General features: G+C 39.1%; 1 protein-coding gene across 11 annotated transcripts in view; it reads left to right on the forward strand.

Moving 5' to 3' along the window:
* The window catches only part of RAPGEF6 (Rap guanine nucleotide exchange factor 6), a 123,757-nt gene that overhangs the window by 25,716 nt on the left and 85,485 nt on the right, over positions 1-12,556 (forward strand). For all 11 annotated transcript variants that reach the window (XM_017746888.1, XM_017746896.1, XM_017746892.1 and 8 more), the window contains exons 3-4: positions 175-231; positions 1,175-1,258. In XM_017746888.1, the coding sequence (XP_017602377.1) occupies positions 175-231; positions 1,175-1,258 (141 nt within the window). The remainder of the gene's footprint in view (positions 1-174; positions 232-1,174; positions 1,259-12,556) is intronic.

A 12,556-nucleotide genomic window follows, 5' to 3' on the forward strand; every position in this document is an offset into this window, starting at 1 on the left:
ACCGTAATAATTTGAATTTTCTGGTTAAGCACATACTTTGTTTAGAACAAAAAAAAAAATAGTTGAATTTGAGGTCTTAGAGCCTGAAAGTGATTTTACTGAAATGTGGTAATGAATGGCTTATGATCTTTGGGGATTAAAATTGAAATTAAACTTCTCTTCCTCTTCCTTCAGAATAATGTCGTCAAGTGCCCGCTATGAGAGGTACAAGGGCAACCAAGTTCTCTTTTGGTGAGTACATAGCACTTGTTGGAGTTGTTCAGCAGAAATGTGAGCAAACTCAATGTTTTGCATTTTGTAATATGTAATTTGCTTTTCAGTCTCTGTCAATAATTGGTTAAAAGCTTTGGCAGAGGTGGTTGTAGCAGTAGTGCAGTGTTGATGTTTGAGAGGTGCCCATGACTTTTCAGCCCAGCTCCCAGGGACAGCAGAGTGGGGGCAGGGGGGTGTGTGTGTGTGTGTCAGTAACACGAGGTGTTACTGAAAGGCAGGCAGTGTCCCCTCTGCAGCCGTGGGAGCCCTGGTGACACTCAGTAGGTGGCACTGTATCCCTGAAGCTGGCACTGCCTGCACGGCTGCTTGTCGAAGCAGCCTGTACTGGAGAGGGATGGAGCTCAAACACCATCTCTTTACATTGCAAAATTTAGTATTTTATCTTACAGTTCTCTAGGTTCTTGCTGGGAGGCAAATATACCTTTATTTTCCTCATATTTTAGTATTGCTTATGGCATATTTATCCCCTAGCTTTCTGTATAAGGCACAGCTTCCAGCACACCTGAGTCTAAATAAGATTCCACCTGCTAGTTGGTGTGGTGGGTGTGTGTGACACACACCTGCTCCAGTAGCAGGTCAGTATCTGTGTGGGGGGGTTGTGTGCTGTCCTGTAGTTATAGCTCATGTGTATACTTTCACTGGAATAAAATTTTTTCACTAAAAATTTCATTTTAATAAAGTAAATTTTTAAGCTGACTTAAATGTCAAAACGTAAAGTATAAGAAACATTCTTCATGTAGATGTTTTAAAAAAATAATCCTTGTCCAGTTAAAGTTCCCAGGTTCTTACATATCAAACTGGTAGAATGGTATATCGTTATTTTACTGCAATAATATTTTGGATAACATATTTCTCAGGTACTGTAAGGAGAAGTACATATCAGTGATTTCTTTTCTTACAGCTCAGAAACTATTGCAAGATGCTGGTATATCCTGCTTTCTGGATCTGTGCTCATGAAGGATTCAATGTTTTTGCCACCATGCAGGTATGTAAAATTTTTGAGTTATTGTTGTTATTTAAGGCAAGTTTTTTTTTTTTTTAATAAATGCTTTCTATGTATTTGTGTTACTGTAATTTTTAAAGAATTTAAAAATAATTTCATAATTTTGTTTTTCTAGAGCTTGATAGTGAAAGAAATGTTCAGCTAATTCAAGTTAAATTTTCTCAGACTTTTCCTGCATGTTGAAATTTCTTTGTGAAATACTGCACTCAAATCTAGTTTGGCTTTTTAAGTTTATAAGAGAATTTGTCGTCAGCTTATTACCTTGGGGTCTCTTTGAATAATTTGTACTGTGTGACTGTCCTGGATAGAGTTCCCTGTTGCAAAAATACGACTGCAGATCACATAGCTTCTGCCATTTCGTTGGAGGCTGTATTTAATGGCACATACGATTTTTATGTGAAGCAAGAAGGGGCCAGCAGCATCAGCTGTGGGCAGCTTATGCCGGGAGCCTGTCTGTGTCTAGAGGTTGAGGCACAGTGAACACTGACATGCTTTCGCTGAAGCACGTTATTAGACTTGAGCTGAACTTGGGCAAGTAATACCCTGAGTACCCAGAGTAATACTCTGCTTGATCTTGTACATCACTCAGAAGTGTATTTCACTGTGTTTCATTTGACTCAGCATGAGCTGACCGTGAGTGGATAGACTTAATGCCAACTCCAGCTTACACACATTTCCATATACTTGAATTTCTTGGTAAGTACTAGTAAGAACATGTAGGACTGAATTTTTCAACTCATTAAACTGTAGGCTGGATATTAAACACTTAATGCTCCTTGAGTGACTGAAGGTCCTCGAGTAAAGTTGTCCAGAGAAGCTGTGGCTGCCCCATCCCTGGAAGTGTTCAAAGCCAGTTTGGACGGGTGTTGTAGTGGCCCTGTCTAGTGGAAGGTCTCCTTGCCTACGGCAGGGGGGTGGAACAAGATGTGCTTTAAGGTCCTTTCCAACCAAAATCATATTATGATGAGTCAATGATAAGTTCAGGAGTACCAGAAGTGAGGACATGGCACACTGTTGTTTGCATAAAAACTCTCTAAAATCATGGTTTTGTGAAACTTGCGGTAAGTCACTTACAAGCACCATTGCTTGTAAGGTTTCTTGTGCCTTAAAAAAAAAAGCAAAGTAGATTTGTTATAGTTAATTCACAAGATTACAGCTAGATTTATTATGGATAATGCAGTAAAATAGCTGTTAGATGGTGAAAGGATGGAGCTGCTGGCAGATTACAGCTTACAAGGGGTGGTTCCTGGGGTGTTCTGTCTCCTTAGGTGGTGAGATCATGTAGAAAGGAGAAGAATGCACTCCTGATGGGTACCTAGGGTGTTCAGCTCACTCCGTTTCATTTGAAATACATTCGTGTTCATGCATTAAATATAATGATTTTTATTTTTTCTTCAGTAGAGTGGGATAAACTTCAGTTACTTTCCATGGTCTGAATACCTTACCTCTCACATTTCTAGTTGGGGGAGCTGCAGTCACCAGACACAGGCTGATTTCAAATGAAATAGTGCCTTGGATAAGTTAGTAGTAGTCTTTCATAATTGTAATTAGCAGCATTTTAATTACATTTGAAATAATACATAATGTCACTCGTTATTCTTTGTCCCCAACCAAATTCCGGATTATGTGAGTCATTCTGAAAGGAGGCTTAACTACACATCTGTAAGACAGCACAATATTGCCTTCATTTTCATTGCCTCAGGTATTACAGAGCTATCCTCTATCACAGGAAACAAAGATAAGAACTTGTTGCCATGTTCTCTCTGGCTCATGAGAATATGATCCTAGACCTGTAATATGTTCATGAAATAAACTTTATGGGAGAGTATGCTGTGTGGGATACTGCTTTATCTGTCCTTTTTTGGTTTTTTTCATAGCAGGAAAGTAGTGGACAGGAGTAGGGAATGAAATGAAAACCACGTTTTTGAGGTATTCTGAGGCTGCTGAAGGGAATGGAAACACTTCTCCGCCACCTGGGTTTCTGATAGGCTTAGTGCTGCCCAGACATGGCATCAGATAAATCTTACCTGTTTGTCCTGTTGAATATGGTATAAATATATCAATGTGTGAGCAGATGTGGGTGAGGTTAGAGACAGGTGTGTTCTGCACAGGAGTGATGCAGGAGACTAATGATGGCATTGAGTTTGCTGGCAGGTAAATGAAAGAGGACCAAAATAGAATCCTTAATGGGAGGAAGGTGGTAACTACCAAAGATGAGGAGTTAGGCTTTAATCTGGAGACCTTCTAGAACTCTGAAAAGGTCAAACGCAAAGTTTGAATAATTGTTATTCTGGAAGAACTGGGTAGGTGGAGGCATTTTGTAAAACAGATCATAGTTAGCAGATTCTAGTTTGAAATTCAGTCCTTGTGTACTTCATAACACCCCCCACTCCCCAGTTACCTCTTTGTCAGGTTGCTAATTTCAGCTTCATATTTGTCCTCTGGAATATTTGACAAACGCTTTGTCTTTAAAGGACTTCTGTACATTTTAGGGGTTTTTTTCAGAATACTGGAACAGTTTTTATAAAATAGTTTGCTTTGTAAAAGCAGGATATCAGTGTTTCTCAATTAGAGGAAGCTTTTTTCTGGGCAGTAGTGGGGTTTAAGGCCCCTTTTTCTTGTAAAGTTGCTAGTTTCAATTTGTTTTATGTAGCATTTGTTTTTCAAAATTGAGCATTGCACTAGAAACTAACTGCCCAGCAACTTTTGTTTAACAATTATATAAGAAGCTGCTGTTACAATTGATTGTTAGTGAGATCCTTGCAGTCTCCATAAATAATCGTTACCACTGGAAGGTGGTGATGGTTTAATAACTGTTTCCTGGTACATCCTCAAAATGCTTGTCTTTTTTCTGTCGTCTGCCCCGTGATTACCTTGATGGATAGGAGGAGGCTGTAGTAGACAACTGTAAACTTAACCTGGAGAAGATGCTATCCTGCTTTTTGGCATGTCCTGTCATCCGCTATCTATCAGAACTACGGGAAACCTTATTTTTTTTCTGCAGAACTCTTTGAAATAAAATACTCTGTGGAATCCAGCCTGAAAGAGGCTTAACCCCTTGAAAACATAAGGAGGTGGGCAATTACTGCTTTATTAACTTTGTCTCAGTATTTGAAATGAGTAAGGGAGGAAACTGGGCCTCACTGTGCTTGAAAAGGGCTTTTTTTAATTGGCTTGATGAACTTGAATACAAGTTGTAATTCAGAAATTGGTTTAAAAATTGGAGGAGTAAAACTTGCATCCAGGTACAATAAATCTATTCAATATTCCGGCACTGATGCTCATGATGAGACAAGCCCTGCAAGATTTTTAAGGTAAGAGACAGGTCAGTCAGTAATACCAGGTACAAAGACGGCATAATCTTGAGTACCCTATTGCCTGGAGAATGGATTTGTCAATAGATTTGGCATAGGAGGAGAAGAATTTGCTTCTAACATGAAAGCAATGGCTGGAATAAAAGAACAAGATTGACAGATTTGTGGAAGGAAAATCATGTCAGCAAGTTAAAGAGGTTTTGTGTTTTAACCTTGTTTGTTAATGAAGATAATTCATGTGAACAGGATATTTGAAGGAGATTACTCACAGCAAGATTAGCCATAGGAGATATATCAAGGGCCTGGAGCTTTTGAAGCCAATTATGTGGCTGACAGCCTCCTACAGCTGTGAGAATTGAACCTCCAAGGGAAAAACACAAAGTCTTGAAACATTCAAGATGTAGTCTACTACAACAAACACTTCTCTTTTCCCAGCCTTTCCAAAATCTCTCAAATGGAGAAAATTTGAATCATTGTTCTCTTCATGTAGCGCATTTCTTGGCTAAAAACAATTACTTTATTTAAAATGGCCTCATGGTTGTGTGGTATCTTATCATGAGAGTTGTAGGTGCGTCAATGACTCAATAGGCCATTTCTCTTTTCTTCAGTAAAAGGAGAAGACACAAATGCTTAGATCAAGAAAATGGTCATAATGAAAGAGGAACTGCAGTTTTGCATTATGAACAACAGCTTGGGTTGAAATTATTTTAGCTTGTTTTGTATTAGTATTTGTGAGTAACAGTATTTTACTATATTTTGCAACTTACTGTGACTGTTAATAGTGTTTGCATCTATTCTCTGTGAAGTGGCAGAAGCACAGAAAATACTGTGCTTTTACAGGACTGTCAGTGTTGGAAAATAAGAATGTGAGATTAAAGATTTTCAATTTGAAGAATTTAAAGATTAACAAAATGCCATAATTTAAATTTTGATGTATGTAACTTTGTTCTCAAACATATTTATACCTCAAATGTACCATCTAAAGTCAGATTAGTTTTCCTTCTGAAGCTTGTAGTGCTGCTTTCTGCAAATACTTGTGAATTTGTACCATTCACTGCAAAAGTATATTTGTGGCTCAGAGCTCCTGTACTGCCAGCTTCAGCCAGTGCAAGGAGTACTGGTCTTTTTCTCCCCTGATCCTTCCTTTCCAAGTGTAACTTGAATACTGCTTTCTGTTCAGACTGTGCCTGCTGTATCCAAGCTCTGTCCCAGTGCTTCTCAACCTCTACTCTTCCTCTTTCTCATGTCCATCCAGTCCCTATGTCTGGAGTTTGGATAGTGCTTTTCCTCCCTCAGCTCCCATGGTCTGGATCCATGTATGACAGTTCACTGCTGCCATACAGTAAACTTAACTTCTGACAAACTGGCAGTTGCCAATAAGGTTCTGAATTGTGATAATTGTTGCCATAATTGGGATTTAAGTTTCTTACTGTGTGACTGTAAATCTTGCAGTCACAATACAATACTCCTGAGTGTATTTTTGCTTCACACTAGAAAGCTCTTCCCAACTAACTGTTGTGGATTATTTTCTCTGCTCTTTTAAAGAGAGCTTCAGGCTTACATCCCTGTGCTTATCAAGTCTGAGAGATTTATCCCTCAGCACAGGATAAAAGCAGTGCATTGGTGGCTGTGGATGAGGTGATGTTTTCCCTGGGTGTTTCTGTTAAGTGATGGCTGTAACTTGTAGCATTGCCTGACAGCCACTAAGTGAACCAACAACTTGGGAATGCTGTCAGTAAATGTGTTTGTAAAACTAATTAATTCAGATAGAGTTGTTCAGATTTAAATTCTTCTGGCAGTGCTAGTGCTGGTATGAAAGTACTCTGAGGGAAAAGGGCATGTGGATGAGAAGAGGCAGCACACTAGTGAGAAGCTGTGTCCTGGTCTCCTTAAGTGCAGCAACTTGTATTGGGCGTGCTGATGTTGCGTAAGGGCTGGGAACATGCTGCAGACTAAGAGGACACGGTGCATCTTTTCTGACATAGACTAATCTAAGAAAGTCAGAAAATGAAGAAAGACTCTGTTCAGGCCTGTCACAACTATATGGCCAAAAAATCTTGTCCATGTTTCCCCCACACCAGTAATTCCATTTTGGTCGGTTCATGGTTCCTTACAGAGTCTACCCTTTAGAAGTTTTATGGACCGCAACTGATGCTGATTGTGCCACAGAAAGAATTTTTTGTTGGCTAAACTAAAGTGCAAGAGAAATGAAATTAGAAGGAGAGGGTTATGTATGGTTTGTTTATAACTAAAATACAATTTTACTGAGACTTTGCAATCCCATGATCTGGAATAGCTGGAAAGCTGCGCAGTAAGTGAGACACAGGCTTCCCCAAAGGGTCATCACGTTCAGAATATAAAGTAATTAATACAGAGATCTTGAGCTTGCAGCTGGTAGATTGAGTAGCATTACACAGCCTCTGAAATAATTTCCAATTAAAACTTCAGCAGGCTTAAGAGAGAAACCTGCTAAATGTTGTTATTAAGAGCTAATGCAGAAATGGATTTTGATGACTGAGCATTAATTGAAATAGGTATTTTGCATTCAGCCATATATCTTGTGGTATCTGGTTTCCTTTAAACCATTTCCTGATGGAGTTAAGTATTATAATATTTTTCTAATGAAGTTACTTTGAAGAGCTCAGGACTTGCACAGCATATGATGTCATGTAAACTCTGCCACTTGCATTTGCTGAAACTTTTGGTCTGTGCTGATGGACCTTTTTTCCCCATCTCCTTGCTCTGTTTCACAGATAAAGGCATTTGGGGCTGCTCAACAGCTGCTGAGGGCTCCTGATGTACCTGTAGCCTCAGGCAACTCCCCACCACCCCCATTCTTCAGATCATGGTTGGGCTGAGACAAATCTAGTGAAATTGAGACCTCCATGGAGATGCCGAGAAAAACAGGTTATTCCCATGAGGATTTTGATGTTGAGTATACTCCTGTGTTTGACTGCAGTGCAGGAAGGGCAGATCTTGACTTTTCTATCCACAGTCACCACGACTATTACTGCTTGTTATGCAACTTCACAGGTTTTCCCTCAGTGTTACTTCCCAATCAATGACAAAGAAATTTAAGTATAAAATTACATGTTTAGATTTGTGTTTAATGGTTATTCCAGCCGTTAATATATTAGTGTGGTACATTCATAGGTAATGGAATGGATTTTATCTTGGATCTGACCAACAGCAACTTTGCACTAGATGTCCAGGGGTTTGCTGGAATAGCTGTTCTGCAGAAGAGGCACTCTGCAAGGAGTGGAAAAATGAAATGCTTTTCATAGAATGACAGAATGGTTTTGGTTGGAAGGGACCTTACAGCTTATCTAATTCCAACCGCCTGTCATGGGCAGGGACACCTTCCACTATCCCAGGTTGCTCCAAGCCCTACTCAACCTGGCCTTGAATGCATTCCGGGGTGGGGCAGCCACAGCTTCTCTGGCAACCTGTGCCAGGGCCTACCCACCCTTATAGTAAACAATTTCTTCCCAATATCTCCTCTAAATCTACTTAGGTCAGCTTAGAGCCATTCCCCCTTATCCTGTTACTATATGCCCATGTAGGCCTCCCTGACTTGCACAAAAACACGTTTTCATCTGTTAAAAAAACAACCTAACAACGTGTCTGTTCCTTACACATCTTGTCTCTTCCAGGCCCAGTTGTGCCCTTCCATACAAAATCTTTTTGCATTGAAGAAATGCATCCAGGTTACTGGATGAGTGGGGTCATGGGATTCACTTTGCAGTGGCGAGTACAATTTATCTTCATCTTTATGTACCTAAAAGCAGCCTGACAGGCAGACAGGCAGTTTGAGAGACAAGTATATTCATAAAAACAAAGTATCTGCAAACCCTTTGCTTGTTATCTTGATAAACTGGTATATCAGCACCCTGGCCCTGTTCTACATGTAATACAGTACTGAGTATTACTGCAGGTAAAACTCCTGCAGGTAGCTTTATTGACAGTCACAGATAACTGTACATTATTGACACCAATTTATACAGGCAGGATAATGTTATGATTTTATAGTTCCTGGAAAATACAGAACAGAACGTAAAGTGCTTGACATCCTGCCATTGATGGCTTTGACGTCTGAAATATCTGAAAACATTGTTTCAGGATGTAGTAGAATATTGTAAATTTGAAGATGCCTGCTAATTAGTGTTAAATAATAAGACATTCAGTCTCAGCCTCCATCTGTTTGTAGGCTGAAAGCTCTTCAGGACAGGCTGTGTTTTTACCTTTAATGTATGTACGATATTCTGAGTAATGCAGAATGAGGCGCTATCAGTATTGAATAACTTGAGCATATTGATATCAGGAAATGTTTGAGTAAAATGTGATAGCTATTGCTTAAATTCGTCAGTCTTGTCGTTCCAGGTGTTTTATCACCAAATACTCAGGTTGCAGAACAGCTGGATATGAGAATTTTCAAAACATCTCTTTTCAGAAAGCTGTGTTTGTGCACATCCTGTTTCAAGAACTACATTCAAAATACGTTATGTTGGAGGCATTTCTAAATAGTTTGCCTTATAAAAGTAAGGTTTGTTATAAAAGGTCCAGTACCTTAAAGAAGTTTTAAGACCTTCCTGTTTTGGGGAGTGAGCATGAGTGTGAAAATGGGAGTATTCTCCGATACAGAAGGCTCCCTCCTGTGATTAATTTTATTCCATTCCCTGTATCCCTGTATCAATCAGGCACATACTCAGGTGCCTGCACTTCTAAGGTGCTCTGCAGTTGCAGAGAGATGAGCAAATCATACAGTGGAAGAGGGACAGATGAACCAAGGACTGTCACAGAATCACAGACTGGTTTGGTTTGGAAGGGACCTTAAAGCTCATCCAGTTCCAGCTGCCTGCCATGGGCAGGTGCACTTCACTAGACCAGGTTTCTCCAAGCCCTGTCCAGCCTGACCTGATCCTGTTATCTGTGGTCCTGGGCTTCTACATTTCAGTAGCTCCAGTCTGATCCATGGCCTGAGCACAGTTGTTGGTATGGGGTATCATGCCAGTTTAACTTACATTCTTTTCTCAGATGATACACCTCCTTAAGCATTTTTAATTGAGTAGCAGTGAATCAGGAGGAAAACAAGGTTTCTTGCAGATGAGGCATCCATAAATGAAGGATAAACAAAGCTTCCTTTGATATCTGGAAGCCATTTTTTTCATGACAGTGTTGCAGACCGTTGAGTGAGTGTGTGAAAATTAATGATGCAGATGAAATAGATGAATATTAAGTGATGAGAGCATACAATAAAATTATAAATAAAAAAAATTGTAATGCAATTTTATACTACTGACTTTTTCTAGGCTTCCAGCAGTGGGAAGCTATAGAATTATATTAAATTTAAGACTTATTTAAATCACACATTGTTGACAATGCCAATTAAATTGTTTGATAAGTTAAAGCTTTAATGGTACATCAGTGGTAGTATGTCCTTTGACAATTTTTAAATTGTAAGTAGAGCTTAATTTACATTAGTTTCATGTTTTCTTACACTTTCAGTGTTAATTTAAATTTTTAATTGGATTATTTTCTCCACTCTGCTTAAAGTACTAAAGCATGTATAATGTGCTATACCTTAGTCAGTATTTGCCAATTTTCTTATGTATCTTGCCACATGTGACATCAAGAGGATGTAGTGTTTAGGGATGTGCTTTTGGTTGGGGAAGCTGCTGTGATGGTTGGAAAGCAGAAGCACTGAAATGGGCTTCTTGGGTTGGACCTTTCCAGGAAGCAAACCTGGCCCTGGGATAGGACGTCCGTGGTCACGATCTTGTTGGGTGCCAAGGTGGGTAACCAAAAAGACTAAGTAATAACAGCTCCTGCAAAAAACACTGTGTTCTTGATGCCAGTTGTCTTTTAGTACCAAAAGATAAGATTGCCCCATCTCTTCCAGAATTAGATGAACTTTCCAGAGCTCTCTCGAGAAACAGCATGGTTCAGGTTTGAGTGGCTCTTTAATCACCAGCTAAAGACTTCTCCAAGTAATTTGCTGTCGCAGAAATGTTCCCTCTTTGGAAGAATGGTCCATGTCAAAGTTTGCTCTTGTTTCCAAGTGTGTTTTCTCTCCTCCACTTTCAAAGCTTTGTTCATCTGAACCTTTTCCATTTACAAGCATTTAGGAATGAATGTTGTTCTGAGGCCTTGATTATAATTGGCAGATTAGTGAAGTATATTGATGTCAGCAAACCTCTTAACTGATAGTGAAATTAAACATTTTGTATTCTAAAGGAAAAATATGGAATAAGTAATTAAGAAATTTAAACCCCCTGTTTCTAGAACATGTTGTGTATGTTAATTAAGAATGTTAAAAGTTGGTATTTTCAAGACACAGTGGTTGTTATGGCTGGGGAAAAACCATATGCGGCCTCCTCCTTTGGAAAAGGAGCTCTGCTGTGGAATAATCAAGAAGCCATCCATGTTGTGTACAAGGAAATAATTAAACTTGACCTATTGAGTTGTTAATATGAGTAGTTTATTCTTTAGGATTAGTGGGGTGGGTTTTGTCTTTGGAACCTGATCCTTTTCCAAGTGTTTGGTTGTTGTAAAGTGCCTGATGGAGCAGAAATGATAGTGCCAAGACAGTGACCTTTGTTCCAAGCACTGTTCTTGTCCTTATTAGTGTTTACTGCCATTACTTAATTAGCAAATGCTGCAACATAAGCAGAGGGAGGCTGGACAGTGGCTGAATTGGAGGAATGTGTTTATGTAAAACAAAACAAAAAAGAAAACTCCTCCTCGACCTCCAGGAGTTTGATAAATTGTTGTTACACAACAAAAATACTTTGCTTGAACAACCTGCAGCAGGAAATTGTGCTTTTTCCTAACTACAGGGGATGTAGCAGTAATGGTAATCTGTTTTGTGATAATACTGGTAATGATTATTTCATTTATGGTTTTAAAAAGGTGCAAAACCTGAAACTTCCAGTTGCACATAATTCCTTTATAATTTTGGTGTTTTGGAAAAAATATCTCTTGTCTTTAGTTTTCTACTATAAGGAATAGAATTATAAGTTATTTAACTTTTTTTTTTTAATTGAAAATGATCCCATAGCAAAGTTGGTCTCACTTTGGATTTTAGTTTGTAGAGAAATCTTAACATGGATTTCAGTTCACCTAAATGTTGGAGCTGACATTGAAAATGGCATTTCTGTATTTTCTGAACTGAATTAACTGTTGTAAGAGTGAGAGTAGTTTAGCCATTCTTTTATGCATTGCAAAAACACAAGACTCTCATGCCTGGATCACAAGGTGTGTGGAAAAAGCATGAAAGAAGGCATGAAAATTTGAGCTCTGAGTTTCTTACTATAGATGTGTGAAAATGCCATTTCTGTGTGAAACTCGTGCTTGTTGGGTCTGGATGAGAAGTTTTAGTTGTCATGTCATTTATGATTCTATTGCAGTCATGTAATTTAAATATTTTTCTTTTCCTTCAGTAGACTATTAGCAAAATCAAAACCTGACAGTAGAAGTTGCCCTGCTCCTGTTAATTCTAATTCTTTATCCTAACTGGATTATGCTGATAATTTCTTTGTTGCAATAATCTGAAGCTTCACTTGAGTAACTTCACAGTTGCGGAGAATCACAGAATGATTTGTGATGGAAAGGACCTTTAAGCTCACCTGGTTCCAACCCCTTGCCGTGGGCAGGGACACCTTCCACTATCCCAGGTTGCTCCAAGCCCCATCCAGCCTCACCTTGAACAGTTCCAGGGATGGAGCAGTTACAGCTTCTCTGGGCAACCTGTGCCGGGGCCTCACCACCCTCACAGGGAAGAATTTCTTCCTATTAGCAAATCTAAACCTCCCCTTCTTCAGTTTAGTTTTGTTAGTCTTTTAGCTTCAGTTTAGTTGCTTAAATTCTTTTCCCGTAGTTGCACATATCCCACAGAAGTTTTGGAATGGTGTTTATAAACATGGGTCTTTTTAAATGTTCTGTATTTCAGTGGATCTTTGCCATCAAG

Source organism: Corvus brachyrhynchos, unplaced genomic scaffold (assembly GCF_000691975.1).
Source record: "Corvus brachyrhynchos isolate BGI_N302 unplaced genomic scaffold, ASM69197v1 scaffold381, whole genome shotgun sequence".
Lineage (NCBI taxonomy): Eukaryota > Metazoa > Chordata > Aves > Passeriformes > Corvidae > Corvus > Corvus brachyrhynchos.